At 29.8% G+C, this 22,016-nt stretch overlaps 3 protein-coding genes across 6 annotated transcripts in view; 2 read left to right on the top strand and 1 right to left on the bottom strand.

Annotated features, from left to right (window-relative positions):
* The window catches only part of LOC107168824 (uncharacterized), a 29,082-nt gene extending 25,210 nt beyond the window's left edge, over positions 1–3,872 (top strand). Inside the window, exons 2-5 of the mRNA XM_015518359.2 lie at positions 774–931; positions 1,195–1,399; positions 2,098–2,379; positions 2,876–3,872. Of these exons, the coding sequence (XP_015373845.1) occupies positions 820–931; positions 1,195–1,399; positions 2,098–2,379; positions 2,876–3,161 (885 nt within the window). The 5' untranslated portion in view covers positions 774–819 and the 3' untranslated portion in view covers positions 3,162–3,872. The remainder of the gene's footprint in view (positions 1–773; positions 932–1,194; positions 1,400–2,097; positions 2,380–2,875) is intronic.
* Top2 (DNA topoisomerase 2) lies at positions 3,587–16,297 on the bottom strand. Of its 4 annotated transcripts, none has more exons than XM_015518500.2 (24): positions 16,051–16,297; positions 15,121–15,285; positions 14,857–15,037; positions 13,759–14,002; positions 13,485–13,697; positions 13,250–13,423; positions 12,940–13,179; positions 12,523–12,816; positions 12,324–12,455; positions 11,882–12,202; positions 11,593–11,823; positions 11,269–11,516; positions 10,974–11,205; positions 10,704–10,903; positions 10,492–10,627; positions 10,255–10,412; positions 7,815–7,956; positions 7,475–7,726; positions 7,010–7,249; positions 6,744–6,936; positions 6,527–6,641; positions 5,243–5,571; positions 5,051–5,173; positions 3,587–4,187 (listed from the first exon to the last, which is right to left on the bottom strand). In XM_015518500.2, exons 2-24 carry the CDS (start codon positions 15,242–15,244, stop codon positions 4,105–4,107), a joined length of 4,605 nt encoding a protein of 1,534 aa, XP_015373986.1. In that variant the 5' UTR covers positions 15,245–15,285; positions 16,051–16,297; the 3' UTR covers positions 3,587–4,104. The 4 variants fall into 4 exon arrangements, with proteins under 4 accessions (XP_015373986.1, XP_015374004.1, XP_015373995.1 ...); XM_015518518.2 differs by having other exon boundaries at positions 16,094–16,297; XM_015518509.2 differs by lacking the exon at positions 16,051–16,297 and adding an exon at positions 15,796–15,999.
* Positions 4,334–4,761, top strand: LOC107168964 (c-Myc-binding protein-like). Its single transcript, XM_015518538.2, has one exon. The coding sequence runs from the start codon at positions 4,373–4,375 to the stop codon at positions 4,721–4,723; it is 351 nt and encodes a 116-aa protein (XP_015374024.1). The 5' UTR covers positions 4,334–4,372; the 3' UTR covers positions 4,724–4,761.
* Positions 16,298–22,016: the final 5,719 nt, after the last annotated feature.

Here is a 22,016-nt window from a genome sequence, read left to right as displayed (position 1 = left end):
TTAATCGCTCTTACGCTTATATTTATATAGATACCTAATACCATTTTTTTTTTTACAGTGTCTACTACTTTGTGTTTCTTAATTTCTTATATTTATAGAAGATATTATATAAATCATGTGATAGAATGGGCCCTAAAATATTATAAGCAGTACAAACGATATAATGTGATATATGTAATGTTGATTTGAATGAATTCAATGCATAAACAGATTCCTGACAATCACTTTTTAAGGAGTTTGACATAGGCAATTTTAATAACAATACGTATTTCCAACTTGGTGCATTTTAGAAGGGCCCCGAACTCACTCTCATTACACCATTAAAATATATTTAAGTTTTGCGGCATTAACAAATTAACGATAATGAATAATATGATATCTATGTATATTCAACATTGGCTGAAATCAACTAGGCTTAGCCACTCAAAAATCTTTGTAGCCTCCTTTAAAATGAATCAATTTTTTTTTCCATTTTAGAATATCTTCTTAGTAAAAGTTTAAGTTGTAAATATATTGGACTAAAAAATGATTATTCACTTTCATTGAACTACTCACGTAAATATTCAACCACCTACCATTATTTTTTAAATATATTATAAAAAATCGAACAGTACTTTTTTGTTATATTTTTGTATTCGTTAACCTCCTCTTCTCACCCATTCTAATTGTACTAAATTTCGACTGTATGATATACAATATCGATGGCTTTTAATTTTAAATGTTTACCTCTTGTCGTTATAGGTATTAACAATCATTATTCTTGTTTTTTACAGGTCCATCGCGTCAACTTGAACAACCTGATATTTTTAACTTAACAAAATGGTAAAACGTATTAGTAAGCACCATTATGTGGCCACACCCGGCAGCAGCAAACCCTACCACAGATCATCGGAGACGCTACCATATGTGCACAGAGGATATTCCACAGATGGTAAGAACGTAGAACAAACGTTAACTGTTATAATATGTTATCAAAATAATACAATTTTACGAGAAAAAAATTATTTTTTCCCGAAAAGAACATAGGCAAGAATTTACCAGGGTTCTCTCAAAATTAAAATAATATAATAGAAGTACTTTAATACCAAGAAGATCTGTCTCTCTACCATCTCTAATATCCTCCTATTCGAACACTTTAGTTATATATTATATGTATACTTTATAAACCTAACTGAATACATCACACGCGTATAGGTGAAGACAGTCAAAGAACTTTGTCCGAGTACACGATCGCCACAGACAGACCGTCGTCTCGCGGTCAACGGACGCCACCCAGGTCGAAGAGGTCCCGAAGTCTGGAGAGGCCGTCCAGCAGCTCCCGGGCCAGGTCGGCGGCCAGCCACCATGATTCGGACGTTTACGTGACCAGCGCTGCTTACAGGCCACCGTCCGAAATGAGGTGAGAAGAAACAACTCGGGAATTTGAGACAGTTATTATTAGGTTGTGGAATTCGATCGTGGAGTTTTGATTTTCGGCTGAGCTTTAGTTTCGTACCTAGCTTTTAGACGTCATATTAACAATATAAGCCTGTGTGTTTGAGCTATTTAAACATGAAAATAGTATAGGCGAAATTTGGGTGGTTGGGGTTTTTGGGTAATGTAAGCCTACCTATATTGGAATTTGGAATAATATGTGTAACCTTGTACTCTTGTAGATACCTACTAAATCAATTTAAAGCAAATTATATTTTTCGCCCAACTACAGACACATACAATACCTACATTAATAAAATTTAAATGGATATACAGTAGGTAGAAAATATATTTCAGCGACCACGTGCAAGTGACAGGCGTGTATCTATATAATAAAGACGGTTTGAACATTTATGTCGAATGAATAAATTGAATGTTTCAGTATGTCGGTCGGAGAGTAGAAATCCTTCCGACGGGATATTTATTGATCGCGCGCGAGAGGCGAAAGGGATTATGTGCAATCTCTATATTATGTAGTGCGTGTTTGTTTCCAAGTCCACTAATATTATGTGTATTGATAAATTGTAATATTCGGCAATCGAGCTGATGTCAACTTAGATTGGTATAGGAAACAATATTTTAATGACGACAATCATCACGAATGGTATGTTTTTTTTTTTTCAGTCGAGGATCTCATTACACCAGCAGGAGCAACAGAAGTAGAGGGCCGGCACCCAGCCACTACTCGTACCGGAGCAACGGTCTTGCCCCCTCCGAAGTGTCGACGGTCAAGTCCAAGATCACGCGCAAACCAGGCGTCACTATTGAGACCATGTCGGCGCCGAATCCGTTTTGCCCGAACACCAAGGGTATGTGCTGCCTGATGCTGCTGCTCAACCTGGGACTCATATTGGTCACGTTGGGTTTCGTCATCGTTATACAATTTTTCGAACCGATGTTCGTGTGGTGAGTACCTACATGGTTACCAACTAATTAGTAATCACCTACCCGTTTACCTCAAGTTCGTGTAAATACAAGTATAATTCAGTACAGTGGTTGCCGGTCGAAAGTCGTACCATCATATACTTTAAGTTACATACCTATACCCAGCGGATACTCGTAAATAGGTACCTTATTAAAAATAAAAAGTTTGTCAAAAATCTTGCTAACTTTTTTTAATTTCAAAATAAATTAGTAAACTTTATGCTCCGATTATTCGTTAGAGGTAAAATCCCAAACAGGCCAAACACTAGAGTTTAATCTGTGTGGGTAGTAATTTTAGTATTTTGTCATGAAATGTAAACAATTTGTAAGGGTTGCCCAAACCCAACACTGTATACCTATACACATCGCACCGCGAAAATTAGTTTGCGTTTAAATAATAAAATATATAGGTACCTGCTACATATATATCGTATTTTTGTTGAATTGCTATACATTTGGTTTTATTATTTGATCACAGGGTATTGGGCATAATATTCCTCATTTTCGGCTTCTTGACACTCATGGGCAGTCTAATCTACTGTGTGACGGTGTGCAGGGACGCTAAGACACCCAAGGAGGTAGCAATGCAAAATCACTACTGGACTCATCATTGGCAAAAGAGCTTTGGTGCCACACCAGAAATACATTACAAGACGGAGAAATATCCGCCACAGGCTGTGCACCACTCGGATCATGACGAGTACAGCGATCGATTTTCAATTGGCAAACAATCGGACAGGCACATGCACGGACACAGATACTAATCACTTGATTAATCATAAATGTACATAAATGTTGTAATGTGTTTTTTGTAAGCTGTAAATATTTTAATGAAGTAATTTTTGTCAATCAATACCAATAATAGGTAGTGATTATTATAATCTGACACCCATGTTTATAATATCAAATGTATAATATAAAAATAGGTAATATTTTAATAATTATTACTAATCATATAAACTTAATAATAATTTATTTAAATAAAGAAGCTGTTTATTACCTCAGTTTTGGTAAAAAATTATACTTGAAATTATTCATGTGTCATTTTTTATCAAACTAAAATACAGTAAATTAATACATTAAATAACATAAGACATCCTTAACATGTATTATGCATTGATTTGTCATAAATTCTAGAAAAACTGATACTTTTAAATTTTCAGAAATTCTAAAAATGAATAACATAATATTTATATACCATTCATACAAATTTGTAAATATTTTATTAATGTATAAATAAACGTATAAAAAAAAGGTATTGTTCATTATTATTCTATAATAATACAATGTTAATTATAAATGTACATCAATCACACCTAAAAATAATTAAATACTACAAAGTATAAGTAATGTCTGTTGAAAATTTTAAAACTATTTAAAATAAAATAAAATACAATTAAATTGGTATTTTCTACACCATTTCAGAAGTGAAGATAAGATTTCATAAAAATACACATTAAAAAAAAAATATAAAATTAATTAATAAGTAAAAAAAACTTGTACATTACTCTGAAAATTTTCAAGTGCTCTTTAAAATTTCTTAATAATAGTTTAAACTGAACATAAATTAGGTACTTAAATATTAATCTTCTATTAAAAGACATATATTTAATAAGTTCTTCAAGAAAATAACAGAAAAGAATAAAATAATTATGATACAACGAGGATTCACAATTAAACATGCATAATTGAAGTACATAAATGGTTTTATTCAGAATCTGAATCAAAAGGAGATTTTGCTTTAACCTTCTTTGCGGGAGGTTTTCTTGTCGAAGCTTTCTTTTTAGTTCCTATTAAAAACAAATGTTTATTAATTACTATAGAACTATAATATAATATTACAACAAGACAGATTAACAATCATAATTTAAAAAAATGCTTGGTGACAGAAATAAATAATAAATATAAAAATATTTTCACTTGGACAAGAATTTTATGTTAAATTGTTTGAATAAATAAAAATAATTTTTCAAAAATGGCGAATCAAGAAAATTCAGCAAACAAACGCGAAGACTTCAAAAAATATTTGAGTGATTTAGGTGTTATTGATGCTTTGACCAATGTATTAGCAAATCTTTATCAATTAGAAACAAGACCAACAGATCCATTGGATTACATTCGCACTCATATGACAGAAATTGTTCAGGAAAGAGAAGAACTAAAAATGCTTAAGGCTAACTATAATAGTATGATAAGTCAAATTCAGGAAATGGAAGAACAGAATATGGAACTAGCAAAGTCAATTAAAGAGTTAGAAAACTATGGGAATGAGTTGAGTAAATCCAAGTTAGAAGAAGTTGATGAAAATAATGTTGAAACAGAATAATGAAAAACATAAATTTTCGGTTAAATAAACTGCAATAATATAATATAATATAAGATAATAAAATAGAAAACTAGAAAAATACTATCATAATAATTAATAGATTAAAATGGAAATATCATCAGTTGCTGTTTCTTCATTATAAATACACTGAATAAGATGAACAGAACTTAATATTAAACGTGGCTTTAAAAATTATGAAATCTTTTTAAAAACATAATTTGGTAATATATATGTATATATATAAAACACAAATATCTAGGTTAGGCATTATCTGATATCCTAATATATTATTGTCTATATAAAAAAAATACCATTAAAATGAATTACCTGATTTTGGAATAAAATCGTCGTCTGATGAATTAGACAATTTAAAACTATCATCATCATCATCAGACATAACCTTCTTTGTATTTTCTCCAAATAGATCGTCAAAAGATTTTTGAGGTTTACCTAAATTAAACAGAGGAAAAACATGAGGCAAAAATCAATAGCTTGAAAAAAAATAGTATATGAACTTACTACTAGTAGATGGAGATTTGAACACATCATCTGAATCAGAGGAGCTGTATTTACGTTTTGGTTTAGAAGCAGCTGCTCTTGGTTTCCTAGCAGGCTTAGTTACGGGAGAATTATCATCTTCATCACTAATACTAACCACAGTAGTTTTTTTAGCTGGAGCTTTTTTAGCTGGCGCTCTTTTAGCTGGAGGTTTTTTTGCTACAGGCCCATCTTCTGCTGTTAATTTAGTACTAGCTGTACCATTGTTCTTTTTAGCAGGTGCTTTTTTAGCAGCCTTCTTAGGAGATTCTTTCTTCTTTTTTGGAACAAACTCATCATCTGATGTAGCCCTAAAATAAATATGATTAAAATTAGAATCGTATAAAACAAACAAAAATCATCAGTTTGAAATAAAAGAATATTTTTAATTTAAAAAAGTGTTAAAAATTGTAAAAAAGTGAGAACATAGGTTAGGTTAGGTAAGTTATTAAGTAAGTCACTGTAATGTATGCAAGGGGCCTGTAGGTATTTTTCAGATCATTTGACTTTAGTATCAACTATTTGTGAAAAACATTGTATTGTATTCTTTAATGATAATCATAGTAAAAACCTAAAATAAATTCACACATTAAAATTTTAAATTTCTTTAAATTGCACCAAATTTTTTTTAACTAGGTAACATAAATAAAAAAATATGAACATTTAGTGAACATTTTGAGTACCTTCAGATATTAGTGTATGAATTACAACAAAATAAGATCTGATTTAGCATAAAATATCCCATTTTCCCAATTATTGAGAAAAGCATTGAAGAATTATTTATCTTTTGTACTGACAAGATTAACTTTAGTACAAAAAAAAAAAAAAAATTAAACAGTAAAAAATTAACTAATACAACGTGAGACTGTTGACACAATAAAAATATTCATGTAAAAATAAAACATTCATAACATTAGCTGTCTAAAACAATGATGCATACATTTTGTATTTCATGTAATTTTCAAAAGTAGGTATACAAATAATTAAATGTTTGAAGACGATTTAAATAATGCACAAAAATAAATTCTTATGCTATCAACATTATTTGTTGTATAATTAACAAACAAGGTTGATGTAAGGTATAATTATTAACTATAGATCAGACACGACATCATATTATGATGGAAAAACGTGGTCACAATGCAATTCACACACTCTTCATGTAGGACATGGTGTTAGTGCATAACAATCATGAAGACAATTGGTCTACATAGCAATCAAATTAGTAGTTTTTTATTTAATACTTGTATTTTAACCATAACTTACTCATCTGAAAATGCATTACGTATTGGCGAAGTCTTAAAACTTTGGTCAGATTTATTTCCTAGATCATCATCCTCATCATCATCATCATCATCAAGTTTAAACGAAATGTTGACAGCTAGTTAAATTTAAAAAGAAATAAATGAATTGCGTTTTATTTATGAATTTATCATAAATATAAATAAATATATATATGGGTGTGTATGTATAAATAATTTACCAGATTTTCGTTTCATAACAGTTCTAGGAGGTGGTGGAGGAGAATCTGATAAGATACCACCACCATCATTATCATCGTCGTCAATTTTTTCAAACTTTAATTTGGTTTGTTTTAAACCATCCGTTTTCTTTTTAGGAGCTTTCTTTTCTGGTTTTGGATCATCTTCACCTCCTTCATCCCCTTCACCTTTTTTCTAATAACATAATTAGTTATGTAACATTTTAATTTAGTAACATCAAAAAGATGATAATTATTTGAATACATACCTTTTTCTCAGCACGTTTTCCTTTATTTTCTTTTGCAGCTATTAACTTCTCTTCTTTTTTTAACATTTCAGCATCAATTTTAGGAATGACACGTCTTGCAGCAGGCGATGGCAATGAATCAGCAGCCAAGAGTGGTTTTTTTTTACCAAGTGCTAATTTACCACCTTTAGCAACTCCTTTTGATTTTCCAGAATCATCACCTAATTCATCAAGTCTTTCTTTTTCTTCAACTTCATCTAACTAAAATATAAAAATAATAATAAAAGTTCAAAATAAACTATTTAAAATATTTAATAAGTAATAACTAGGGATTGGGACTCATTGATTTTAAATTTATAATAACTCATAATTTATTGAATGTACAAAACAAGAACATATTTATATGTAGGTACTATTGTCACTATTATAGTTTGCTTAAGTTTTACGGAGCAACCATATAAAAAGTTAATAGCCTAAAGCACATACTTTTAATGTCAATGCATCTAAATCTTCATTCCATAAATCAGCAGGAGATTTCTTTTTTAAGATATCTAATTCAGTACACTTTTCTTCTTTCTTTCTTAAAAGTTCATTCTTTTTCTCCAATGTTAAATGCCAGAAAGACATACCAAGCAAATAGTCATAGTCTAAATTGTCATCGTCTTTAGATGTGGCACTAGTTGGTGGAGTGGTTTCATCTTCTTCTGTTTCTTCAGCAATTCTTTGAGCTTCATCTAACTGTAGCGGAAAAAAAACAAGAATAAATCTACATAACTTATGATATTATATTTTCTTGTTTCATAAATTTAAATAATAAATTAATTACCAATACTGATTCTCTATCTTGAATTAGTTTCCACGCTTTGACAGGGTCACTGTTATATCCCCGTCTTACCAATTCTTTGACCATTTCAGATTTCTTACGATTCTCAATTCGCAAATCTCCATCACATTTTTCAACAATGAATCTTGCAAAAAAAATATTAAGTTAATTTATACATGTAAACAAATAACGGAGAAAAAAGTAGATAGTCAAGAATTCATATTCAAGAGTATGAAGGCAATATAGTTAGTTACATTGGAATAATTTAAACCAAATTTGCAGTGAATTGGTTGATAAATTATCTACCTACTACAAAATATATACAGTACACATCACGAAAACGTGCGGATGACCGCAGCGCGCCGTATGTCGGTTTTTCTGTAAACCAGTGGGCCTCAATACATTAATAGTATTATTATTATTATAACTGCTATGGACTAGCGTCCCGCATTGTAAAGTTCACAGTCAACTAGGTACCAGCCGCACCAATCTCGGGAAGGGTGCAACGAACTTTGTAAATGTAGGAGAGACAGTATTTCGTGGAAATCATTAATATTAGAGAAACACGAAATCATGTGGTCATACAACTATAAAAGATCATTGATCCCCTGTACACAAGGTGTGGGGTTATACATCAATACAAAAGTTCCAAGAACCAATGTTATAATGTAATATCATAATATATAGTTTTACATAATAATAATATAAATTATCGAGGTCTGCAGCTGCACGGGATGCACCTTTTGACTTGTATGTGGGCGAGTAACATTTCCCATCAGTCTAGATAACTATACCACATCCGTGAGAACAGCGACAAGAGCAAGTAGACTATGGGGAGTAGAGGGTAGCACTATATAAGGGACCACGAAACGGCCTGTATTCAGACGCGACTTGACCAGACTAGCCAGAGCACCTTCACGCCAGTCTGTTCTTTAAATTAATTAAACTTAGAAAATATTCGAGTCAAACCGAATTTATTCTAGTTATTCAGAATACTTAAATATTTAAATAAATTCAGCTTTCATGTTTTAAATAAATATATATGTTTGTACTTTTGTCAAAATAAATAATCAAATAATTTAACTAAGAAGAATTCCACGTGGTTTAAATTAACTCAAGAGTCACCTTTCAAACATCATCCTTGACTACTGATACCTGTAGGCGACGTGATCACTACATAACTATTTCTATTGTTTTTAATTAACTCACGTTTTTATTGTGTACAGTAAATTGTAATTTTTTTTATAATATCATTAAATACATACACATAATTATTTATTAATATAAAAATACGAATTTTAAATTTTATATTTGGCACAAAACGGTTTGGCCACCACCAACGAGAAATTGCCACTGGTCTCGCGGTGGTCATACGCACGTTTTCGTGATGCGTACTATAGTTAGTTTGATTTCAGAGATTGTTATTCAGGTTTTGTATGTTAAATGTTTATCGTTCATGCCAGGATGGTGCAAACTTTTAAATGTAGGCAAAAATAAAAATCGCCGCTTCTTGTTTTATTATAATTTTTCATATATTATAGAAATATAAATTTTGTCGCCATAGGCTTGTGCCTACGTCACCTACGCCTATAACTGGCCCTGGTTCGTGCAGCCATTTCTATTTCAGTACTGCAATTTCACTGACTTAATTTGGTTTCTATTTTATTAAATTTATAAAAATGTATTTAAGTTGTTTAAAATTTAAGATTTATAATTAAGAGTGTATGGACCGCATACAAAACCAAAAAATTGTATCATTATTAAAAAGAAATTAAGAGAAATAGATTTTTTTACAATGTAGAATGTGCATTGATTGATATATCAAAAAACACTATCCAAAAAAAAAAAAAAGATAATTTAGAAAGATATTTTAAAACAACCTATTCAAAATATGATATAGATTATTCTCCTAAAACTGAAGTATGAAAAAACAGTTAGAAAAATTTAAACTTCAAACTGATAAACAACAATCAAGGAATCAAAATTAAAACTGTAGTAGGTATTTACATTTATTTACATTTGAATCACACAAAAATAACAACAATTTATTGAAGTTTATTCATCGTAAATATTTCTGATTAACTATATTGGTTTGAAAAGTACTAAGACATTTTTACACCCTAAAGTATCAACTAGATCATCCAATTATGTTACCAGAAATCATTCCCAAAATAATGATTAAGAAAAAAATAATAACAAAGATGACATAAAAAAAAACCAGTAAATTCATTTTTCGATTCAGAATCTAATATTCCAATACTGCAAATTTCTCTACAAAAACGAATTACTAAAATTTCTCTAAAACAACTTTTCAAAAAAATTTAATAATGCCAGCACTTTTACTATATAAAAACAAAGACAAAAAAGTTTCAAATCTTAGATTAGGTCATAGACAAAAAATATTCTAAAAAATCATTTTTTTTTTTTTTTTTTGTTTACTTACCTAGCTTGGTTGGTTAATTTAGCAGCTTCAGCACCTAACATGCCTTCCAAATAGGCCTTACGTTTACCATAAAAGTCCAATCGAACAGCATAAAATTCACGTAATATTTGCTGAGTAGCTTCATATTTTTTCAAGACACAATCTTTATCAAATGCACACTGAACATAAAAATATTGAATAATAATTATAAACATTTAAACTATAATCATTAATCATATATATATTTTTAAATTTTACCATAGAAGTTAAACCAATAGACGAATGTAACTTGAAAAATTTATGGATACCCTCGTTTTCTGCTTTTTGAAGTTTTTCTGGAGTCATTGTTATAACAAATTTGATTGTAGTATCAGTATTGTATTCTTTATAATCACTAAATTCGAGAAAAATAAAACAAAATATATTTAGACCTAAAAATTTTAAACTGAAAATATTCTGTTTCCACTCACGTTATAACAGCAGGAGACTTTTCAGTATCGGTAAGCATAGGTTCCAACACACTCTCTTTATAATTTTGAGTCCAAACCCCAACAGGAAGCTCTGTAATTTCTACTCTATTGTGTCCAATTATACCCACTTCACCACTACTAATAAATTTTTGCTCAGAAAGTTTTTCAATATGTCCAGCAAAGTTTTTGTACCAAGGTTTCTGCAATTAATACAAATTATATAAATTTACTCAAAATAAAATATAGAAATTATGTTTGGTTTTAAATTACCATTGGTAAAGGTTCTTCACCTCTTAACATTCGTTTAAGGTTACTAATAACTTCTCTTGGATTGTGATTCGGTATCTTGGTCATCCACCCAGTTCCTATACCTTCTGCACCATTTACCAAAACCATAGGAATAATTGGCATGTACCATACAGGTTCAATTTTTTGGTTGTCATCACGAAGATATGTTAATAATGGATCATCGTGGGGATGAAAGATCAATCGGGTCAAGGGACTAAAATTTAATACATTAAACTTTAGTATCTTAAAAAAAAATAATAAGAATAAAAATAATTACCTGAGCATTGTGAAAATATATCTAGGACTAGCTGCATCTTTTCCACCTTGAAGTCTAGTACCAAATTGACCTATGGGTTGTAGCAAATTTATGTTGTTACTTCCTACATAATTTTGTGCTAAATTCACAATTGTTGACATCAAAGACACTTCGCCGTGATGATATGCAGAATGCTCAGCTACAGAACCAGCTAATTGAGCTACTTTAATTTCACGTTTATCATTCCGTTTAATACAAGTAAACAAGACCTATAAAAATTCACAAATTTTACACCATTTAGTAGTTGTGCATTATTAATCTATGTATAAAATAAAAATTATTTACTTTTCGAGATCCAGGTTTTAATCCATCAACAACAGATGCTATAGATCGTTCATTGTCCATGTTACTGAATAAAACTAATTCTTTATTCACAAAATCTTTATAAGTAACAGTCCTGGTGTTCTTTTCATATAAATATTCTTCTGCTAAACCAGCTTCTTTACGTCTTTTACTTTCAACCATCCAATTGGTTAACCATTCTTTACGAGAATCAACCATTTTTTTGCTAAAAGCCTAAAAATAATTATATTTAATAAAACAAACTATAGATACTTGAATTAATTTTAAATACCATTTCAATATGTTCATCATCACCAGCATCTTCATACTTAAACAATATTCTATGGCGTTTCATATTTTGAAAATATTCTTTAGCCTCTTTAGAAGTTGAGGTACCCAAACCTTTGTAGTACTTTATCTTGTATTTATTCCAGTTTCTTGTAGTATCTTTCCATTCTTCAAATTCAGGTAATGAATAAAATGATGTTTCTTCTTTTCCTTTAGTGGCTTTTACAATAGGAGTAATAAACTCTTCTAAAAACGGTAATTTCAACAATGTTGGCCAATTATGATGAATAAAGTTAATTATCAATCCTTTAATATGAGAACCGTCCTAAAAACCATAATTGCTATTTAATTATTACAAATTAATTTAATATTAACACAGTTACTTAATAGTCACACTAGTATTTATGTTTGTATAAATGCCTTATTTAAAATTAAATGATTTTTACCTGATCTTGATCAGTCATTATCATTAATCTTCCATATCTCAAAGACTTTAAATCTTCCATTGTCTCATACTTTTTCTTGTATTGCAATCCAACAATTTTAACAATGTTGCTTATTTCTGCATTATCCATGATCTAAAATGTTTTATTAAAAATATAAAAATACATAGTGATGAAATGTATTTATATGGTAAAATCTTACTTGTTTGTGAGAAGCTTCGCGAACATTTAACAATTTACCTCTGAGAGGAAATACTCCATATTTATCACGACCAACCACACCTAATCCAGAAACTGCCAATGATTTAGCTGAATCTCCTTCAGTTAATATCAATGTACAATCTATTGAATTTCTGGTACCAGCATCGTTAGCATCTTCAAGTTTAGGCACTCCTTTGAGTTTACTTTGTTTTTTACCACTTTGCTTCTGTAGTTGAGTTTGAGCTTTAAATTTAGCCCAACTTAGTACTGCTTCAACAATACCACATTTGGATACCTATAATACAAAATAATTAATTTTAATCCTGATATCAGATCTTAAAAATAAATAGTATTATATTATAATTAATATAATAATAACAGTAGTTACAGTACGAGATTAATATTGTATGAAACTTACACCTGTAATAAACTTCTCACTTAATGTGCATTTTGATCCAAAATTCTTCACTTGCAATGTCATATGCTCTTTGGTTTGAGAGTCAAATGTAGGATTAACAATAAGACAATTCACAAACACCCACAGATGATTTTTAACTTGATGATTCTTCAAATCCATACCACCCTTATTACGTTTTTTTACTATGTCCACTAGTTGTTTAACAATCATATCAGTAATATAATCTACATGCCTACCACCCTGCAAAATAATTTAATGCCATAATTAACACAATTTAAATATATATATAATTTAACTTTTTAGAATTTACTTTGGTTGTAGCAATACTATTCACAAATGATACTTGTTTAAAACCACTATCTGACATAGTAACTGCAATTTCCCACCGTTGTCCTGCATTTTCATACACTAATTTTAAAGGATTTCCTATTTCATCTTCTTTTCCTTTGATATACAAATTCACATAATCCTGAAAGCTTTTTATCTGAAAACAGTAATTAAAGAATATTCAATAGAGGTTTGTTATTAAAAATAAAAATACTCACTGGAAGAAGTTTGCCATTTAAATATACTTTTACACCACGAGATGATGCAGCAACATCATAGGCTCGCCTTGACATTAGGTCAACAATATCTTTATCAAGGCATGTCATACGGAATTTCGCTAAATCTGGGCTAAAAGATACTTTGGTATAATCATTAGTTTTCACCTCTTTTATGGATGGATCTGAAGATTTAGCCATATTATCTGCCCAAGTCTAAATGTTGTCATATAAAATTAATAAAAACATACTTAAAATGTGAAAACAAAATAATTACCTGTTTAAATGCTTTGCGATATTCACGGCTAGCTGTTTCGACAGTAAATTTGTTACTGAATATATTACAGAGCTTGGCACCAAATCCATTTCTTCCTCCAGTAACTTTTGCTTCCTCATCATTATAATTAGAACTAGTTAAAAGATGTCCAAAAATCATTGTAGGTACATACATTTTTTCATCTTTATGTTCAACAACAGGAATACCTTTACCATTGTTCCAAACTGATATTATGTTTTCATCCCTAAAAAAAATTGACTCAATAACTTTAAATTTAATTAAACATTTTTCATTATATACATCTATATTAATTAATAATTGCTCAATAATAAATAACACTAACCAATTTTTTTTAAATATTTGTAAATATAAAATTTATCTGTTAAATTATAACTTATAATAAAACTGACTAATTCAAGGGTCACCAAATAGGAGTCAGATGATTTTTATTCCATCCCGCAGACAAAAAAAAAGAAAAGAAAAATATAATACAAAACGTATTAGTGTTGTAATTTATAACCTTTTTTTCATTGGTTTTTAATTTTAACCAATATTAGCAATTTTGATGGTACGCAAATCATTTTCAGATTTATAATATAGGTCTTCAAAAATATTAATTAGTGACGTCTGGCCTAATTGTTACCTTTATAAAAATAAAGAATAATTAATATTTCTTTATAATTTTAAGAAGTATAATAAGCCAAATGCTATCAAAAAGTCAATATCTACTAAGTTTTGATTGTTAGAAAAAATTGCTTCCCTTACGAAAATAAGGTTATTTTAGAACACACTGATTAACATTATAGATTTAAATTGTTTTAATCCAATATGTATTTTAAATAAAATTAATTCATTTAAAAGTAAAATAAAAAGATTCAAATTAAAATCACTTCATACAAAAGATAAATAATGAATGTTATATGCTACTTTAATATTGTGAGTAGCATAAAATATAAAATGTTACTTTTAATGTGGAGATAGGCTTGAAGGGCTGTTGTATAATAGTATTAATATGTATGAATTAAAACGTGTAAACCAGTAAATTTTATATCAGTTGAATATAACACAATTGTTCACTTCTAGTGAGATTTCACTTACTTATTAATCTCAATTTTAATTGTATCCATACTCGGATCTCTCTGTTTATTATCGGCAGCATTCACCAATATTTCATCAAAAATTTTGTAAAGTCCAGGTACATAAGTAATTTCTCTTTGAACCATAGAATCTTCTTCAGAATCATAGACCCACATAGACTCTGTGACAGGTTCGACAGAGCCTAAACAACAACATTTGATTAATAACTACTTAAAACTTAATTAACATAATACAAGTACACATATTGAAACTAAAAATACTTACCAATATATGTATCAGGTCTAAGCAATATGTGTTCAAGTTGAGATTTCTTTTGATAGATTTCTTCGACAGCGGTCTTCTTTGATTTGGGAGCCGCAGGCGGCGTTCCATTTTCTACAGACGCCATACCGGCGACAGTTAAATGGTTGGCAAACAAATATGACTGTTCTGAGAAATGAAGACAAACAAATAAATAAAATCTATTTTATTTAAAGAAACAAAATCAAATACTATTAAAAGGGCATACAGATTTCCTATATTTTCAGTGAATGTTAACCTGCTAAAACGGTATAATGATAGGTAGATGACTAGATAATCACATAATATCATAAAACACCTATAAAAAATATCGATTGTACGAAAGAAACAAATAGTAAACAAAGACGGATGAAGAAAATCATAAGATCTCTGGAAACACAAAAACAATTTAACCGATATATTATGTAAATGAAAAATCGGCTCCCTAGCAATCGATCGAAAAAAACGGCCAAGTTGACGACATCAAAATGTGCGTCGAGTAGTCGGATCGGCGGTGCCGCCAGATAACGGTCTAAACGGTTGTCCGTCGTCGTCTAGACGCCGCCGACGCGTGATTAGCTGTTAGTAAACAACGGAAGTGTTATGGTTGTCAAAATTATTATCATTGTAATTAAAACCGTTCTAATTTGCCACATTTACCTATCGGCGTATTGTTTCACTGATTGGAGTATTGGGGTTGACAACGATATTGACCGGCGGCTGTGGCTGCCTACGTCTATAATGTCAGCTCGCGATAAACCGAAATCCAAGATCCGACAAAGAACGGACGAAATATTTGAAACAATTATTGAGACCGTACGCGCTACCAAGGGTAATCGGCAGACTAGTGACTACGCCACTACGGCACTACGCGTTAACCGGCGAACGGTTTAATTATTTTATGTTTTTTTTTACCTTTCCTCCCTCCAAAACGGCCGATTGACGCTAGTTTACTTACGACGAATCTTTTTTCTCTTCCAATGCAAACGCAGAAGCAGCGAAACTGAAGACGCGCGAACGGCCGGATCAACGGAAAAACGCTCAGTTGAAGACAGAGGACCGCAGCTCGTCACGAGACGGACATCGTAATGAAAATAAGAATTACAAAAAAATTAACCGAAAAAAGGAGAAAAAAACGGTTTTCGAAAGATGGCCGACGAAAACCGATCGCCGGGATTTCGCGTAGCCTATTATACGACGTGCCGGACGCGCGTGCGCACCACTGACGGCCGCGTCTTTGATGCGCGTGCGTACGGTTTCGGCGTTCACTTGTTGTGCGCAACGTTTTTTGGCGGGAATTTCGAGGTATTCCGTAATACGATAGGTTTATGGTATATCCGTCAGACCTATTTAATTTATAATAACACATCCCAAGTCACCCCCACCCCCAAGTTACTGTATCCGTTGCTTATTCTTACTCTATGCTTATGCTATATCTCAACAAAAACACTCTATTATCCACAATTCCACATGACGTAATAACGTCATAAGGTAAAAAAAAAAGTTTGAAGACAAGCATTTGCCATTTATATAATACAATTAATAGCTAGTTAAACTTGCAGGTTATTATAAAAATAATAATAATATAAAAATATGGGGGTAGGAGGATATGCATATTGTGAATACTATCTATCATGTCAATTCAGGGTATACGGCGTAATATACCTATAAGTATATAATAGCATGTGTAATTAATACACTAATGTACTATTCTAAATTATAAACACGTCTTGTAGCCTGTTGTAGCCTTGTAGGTAACTTTTTAATGACTAGTCTATAGTTAAATAATAGTAGCGGCACTACCTACCCGCCAAGCCAAGTTATTGTATTTGTAGGTATTAAATATAAGCACACTTCAATACTTTACTACCTAAAAAGGTATAAATAATTATACATTTTTTCTATAGCTACTAATAAATGTATAAAATTATTAAGACCCTTTTTATGCAACAACTTAACTTAATCAAATGATTTTATTTTACATATAGTGATATTTTTACACGGTACACTTTTATATAATACCAAAGTGGCGGAGTGTTTTAAAAGTTAATACTTTTGACAAAAAAAAAAATGTAACACAATGTCGAGATGTACTTGTACGTGTGGGAACGAGCGCACATTATACAAGACCTACACTTATAGAAAATTGCCTATACTGCACTCCGACTGTCTGTATCGAATCTATCTACGAGTTATGACCTACTATAGTAATAGTATACTGCAATGGCATACTCAAAACTAATCAATTCGTAAAAGTTTCAAGTCAATTAGTTCTTTAGTATAGACAAACACTAAATACGAAAATACGATAGTTGATAATTATTATGAAGGAGTATTGACATCACAGAGTATTAGAGTAAGACTATAATGGACATTTATTATGGTGATAACAGGCCAATAGAACCTTTTCAGCTTACCCCGCGATTGTAATTGCGGTTGTCATTATTATACCACTTAAAAATGAATTTTAGAAGTATATAGCATTATAAAATTATGAAAAAAATTAATATTTTGTATATCTAGTTATTTAACATAAAACATAGTACATGAAATTGGTTCTTATAAAATATAGTGTAGTTACAGACTAGTTTCTGATGTTATAAAACATTTTTTATTTAATGACTATTAACTAGTTACTAACAATTAAAAAAATATGATAGGTATTTTAATATAGTACTATATTCAACATTGAATTAATCTAATTTGAAAGTGAAAACAAAATCTTAGTATTAATTCTAAAATGTATTCCAAATATTTTACTCCTATATATACAATATACATATATAGGTAATATTAAAAATTCAAAAGATAAGATTTATTTTTTATTTACTTACCTAACTGTTTCTAATTATATGTTAATATGCAATTATAATATTCATATCTACTATATTAAAATGTTTAGTATAATATACAACATATTAAGTACAGTTAGCTTATAAAATGTGTATAATTTTATAATTTCAAACCAAATAAGTCGGACTTAAATATAATATAATAAATATATATTATATTATATAAAATATAAATGTGATTTTTATTAGCTTTTTATTATTTAAATATTTTTATGGCACAGAGAACTGAGAAGTAATTTAGTCATTGGACTTTTTTATAACATTATTCATTCAAAGTGGAATTTAAGTATGTACCTACTTAATACTCAATAAATGTGTCTTCAATGTTTTCACAGTATATCTTTTGAAAATTGTATTGATTAATTTTTTTAATATTTACTTTTTTCAGTAGTTCTAACAATGTCTGCATTATTTTTTATATTACATAACGCAAACTATAAAATGGCTAAATCTTCATGCCAAGTAAACTAAATTTGAATTAATTTCAGTTAAAATAATCATAGGCGCGAATCTACTTAGTAAGTAGATAGGGGATGTTTGAGTCCCTCCAAAATTAACTTATCAGTAGACCGTGCATTAAAACAAATTAAATAATTAAAAAAAATGTTTTCCCAGTATATAGAATACCTATAAATCAATAAATATATTTAAAGTTACATGAGTAGGTACATTAAAAAAAAATAGAAATATTTAAACTCCCTATTTTAAGTATTAAAAATGATAATATAACATATAACATAGAAATTATTATACTTAATATAGAGGTACTTATTTTGAGTTTGGGGGTGCTAAGCACTTTTAGCATAGATATACCTATGAAAATAATTTATTTTCCTATTAAATAAGTAAATATAAATAATTAATTTCTATTAAATTTTAATTAATTATTATTGAGCATATTTTACACATTAGACCTTTTCTACTTTATATTACACATTTTAAAGCAATTACTTTTATGTTATTTTTACTTGAGAGTACTATTTTACTATTAATACTATTCCTATGAGTGTTTTTGTTGGGATATCATTAGTTATTTTTAAAATTATATTTAAACATTAAACTACATTTACATTTACTTTCAATCTCTTGGACTCTTGATAAACATTTTTCACTTTGAGCATTTTAAATGTCAAATTGAAAATGTTCAAAATGCTTTTATTGTACTACATGATACATATATTGGTTCTTCGATAAATGGTCATATCACAACATCAAGTTTAGAGCCAAAATATTTTCCAAGATATTAATCTTAGTCCTTAAATATATAATATTATATTTTACGTTTACAAATGGTACTATAATATTAATAGTGTATATTATATGAATAATAAAAATAAGATTAAAGCGTTGATTACAAAACACCATGGACTTAAGATGTGATATAATATGTCATGGACTCATGGTGTATAATATTTTTATTATGTCTATGAACAAAACCAACGGCAGGTAGCGGTAAGGCACTATAAGTATTATTATTAGCTATTATAGTGCTCTAGTAGCGGAAATTCCGTTGCGGAATACTGTTTACACCGCTAGAGTGCGCATCGTTATAAAGTGTTGGTGAACGGTGTTTACAGAATAATTTCAGTGACGTTCTCACATGTGATGTTTTGCTATGAACGCACGTATATATAATCGAAATTCACGGTGACTTCTTTGGGGACTGGGCACGGCGGCGAAACGTCAAATCGGCCGTATGGCTCCCTCTGCGCTACCGCGCGTAGTTTGGATGGGGAGGGGGTTGGTGTGGTTGTGGCGGTGTCTTCCAGACTACTACTCCAATCCCTCCTTACCCCTTCATTCACACCACCATTCGATGCGCGCACGCGCAGGGTATACACACTCACATTACAATTAGACCAAATATAATGATAAAAAAAGGACTTCGTGGCATATATACACATTACTGTTGTATGCCGCGTTGTGTGCAAAATTGGTTCCATTGACGTTAGGCCTGTCCCGTTAGTCAACGTGTATGTACACGATTCATCATCGTGCCCATTGTGTTGTACTGGTGATGCAGGTCTGCGATCAGGAACTAGTTTCCAACGTTAGCCGTCGTTTGTACCGATCCGTCTCCACCAAAATTTTTGATCCAATTTTTTTTGCAATTTTTACAAGTGAAAATTAATTTCATCGACGGCAAAAAAAAGACGCAAGTTAACTGATACACACACACACAAATATGTATTTTATACATAATAAACGAAAAAAGGAATTATCATCTCCCCGTGCAGCACTTAAATTAAAACGTGAAATGTGTTTTGTGTGATAACTGTGTAGTGTGTGGTGTGTTGATTTACAATAGTAAAAAATCAATTGTTTTAACAGTAAATACACATCATTAAAAAAGTAAATACACATATAAACGAATTCAAATAAAAACCTTTATTTTCTTACATTAAATTTGTATTTTATTTTGTATGGTCTTTTTATTTAAAATAATTTCTGTAAATTAAAGCTTTTACATACTTTTCATAAATTATTTTTCGATTTCATATGTATCTTTTTAATGTTAATAACGTTATGTATTTAAACATACCTTTTTGGCACCTTAAGATTTTAGTCATAAATCATGAACCTTTTATTCTAACGACCTGCATATACTAATTTGTATTTATTTACTGGTACAACTAGTGGCGTACTCAGGAGTTTTCAAGGGGGGGGGGGGTTGAACATTTTGTTTTTTTATAACTGGGACTTTGTCACCTTCTTTTTAAAAATATTCTTACTTACCTATCTAATCTTACAGTTCTTAACAGATAATGCATGCAATCGTTGTATATTGCATGTTGACATACGATTTAAAATAGATATATTTTGTTTATTTTTTCCCTTAAAAAAAAATTTTTTTTTAGAAAATTGCTGCTGTGAGTTATATTATATATAGGGGAGAGGTGGCCATAGTGAGACACTAAAAATTACTTTTTAAATATTGTTTTTGTTTAAAGTGATAATCCTTCAACAGCGTTATGGTTTTATTCTAAATATTATTGAGCATTAAAAAACATATTAATACATTCTAAAATTTAACGAAATTTCAACCCAGAGAATTTTTTTTTAATGTCATAGTATCTCACCCAGCCTTGTACACAATGAGACACGTCACGGGGCACTATGGTACATAATATAAAACCTTTTAAATTTGTAGTTAATCTTTTATATTTAAACTTTTCATTTCACAACATTTATATAATATGATAAAACAATTAAAGAGAATTTTTTTAACAAATTTTAAAATAATTAATTGTGTTTTTGTACAATTAAAAAAATGTATAGGTATTCACTTTGTTTATTTCAATAGTTTTATGTTTAAGTTTTAAAAATTAAATAAAAATCATAACCTAATATCACTTTATTATGATCACAATTTATTTCAACAGTCTTGTTTTAGAGTTAAAGTATACGTTGGGAACAGCGAGACAACAGTATTTATGTGTCTCACTGTATACCGATCTATTATTTTGCAGATTTTTTATTATTGTCCTATGAATATTTATAATAAACAATTGTGCATATAACTAAATTGTGCACAAAAAAAATTTAATTTATACATATGCCTTAAAATACGTAACTTTGAATAAAATTCGATACCAAAATTGAAAAAAACGAAGCTCACATTTTTCACGTTTTGATAACAAAAAATAACAATATTATGATAAGATGATAGTATCATTTTTGACGAACCGTTCTTCGCAGGAAAAATTTTTCGTATGATCCATTTCCTTATCACACTTATACCATGGTAATGACCACGTTCGTGGTTATTATTTTAAATCACATCACTTATCACGGTATTATATTATATTATATTATATAAATTGTGATTGTAGATTTATTAATTGCTTCCAAATGTCATGATTTTGGCGGGGAAATATGATTTATACAATTACCTATCAATGTATTTCGTAAGACATTAAGGGCCTGTTTTACAATCATAGTTTAAACTCGGTTACCCTTGAACCACTGATTTTACCGGCCGAATTTGGTGGTTTAACCTGAGTTCAACTCTTGTAATACGGGCCCTAA

Source organism: Diuraphis noxia, unplaced genomic scaffold (genome assembly GCF_037042655.1).
Source record: "Diuraphis noxia isolate RWA-SAM2 unplaced genomic scaffold, SU_Dnox_SAM2 contig0002, whole genome shotgun sequence".
NCBI classification, from domain to species: domain Eukaryota; kingdom Metazoa; phylum Arthropoda; class Insecta; order Hemiptera; family Aphididae; genus Diuraphis; species Diuraphis noxia.
The sequence above is the reverse complement of the archived record's forward strand: the minus strand, read 5'-3'. Positions and strand labels throughout refer to the sequence as shown.

Bases quoted from the DNA above. Each gene is read 5' to 3' on its own strand.
- LOC107168964 (XM_015518538.2), top strand. From the start codon at position 4,373: ATGGCGAATCAAGAAAATTCAGCAAACAAACGCGAAGACTTCAAAAAA.
- Top2 (XM_015518500.2), bottom strand. From the start codon at position 15,244: ATGGCGTCTGTAGAAAATGGAACGCCGCCTGCGGCTCCCAAATCAAAG. The intron at 7,727-7,814 runs GTAATTAATTTA...TTTCCGCTACAG, and splicing joins AAGATAGAGAATCAGTATTG to TTAGATGAAGCTCAAAGAAT. The intron at 5,174-5,242 runs GTAAGTTCATAT...TGTTTAATTTAG, and splicing joins CAAATCTCCATCTACTAGTA to GTAAACCTCAAAAATCTTTT.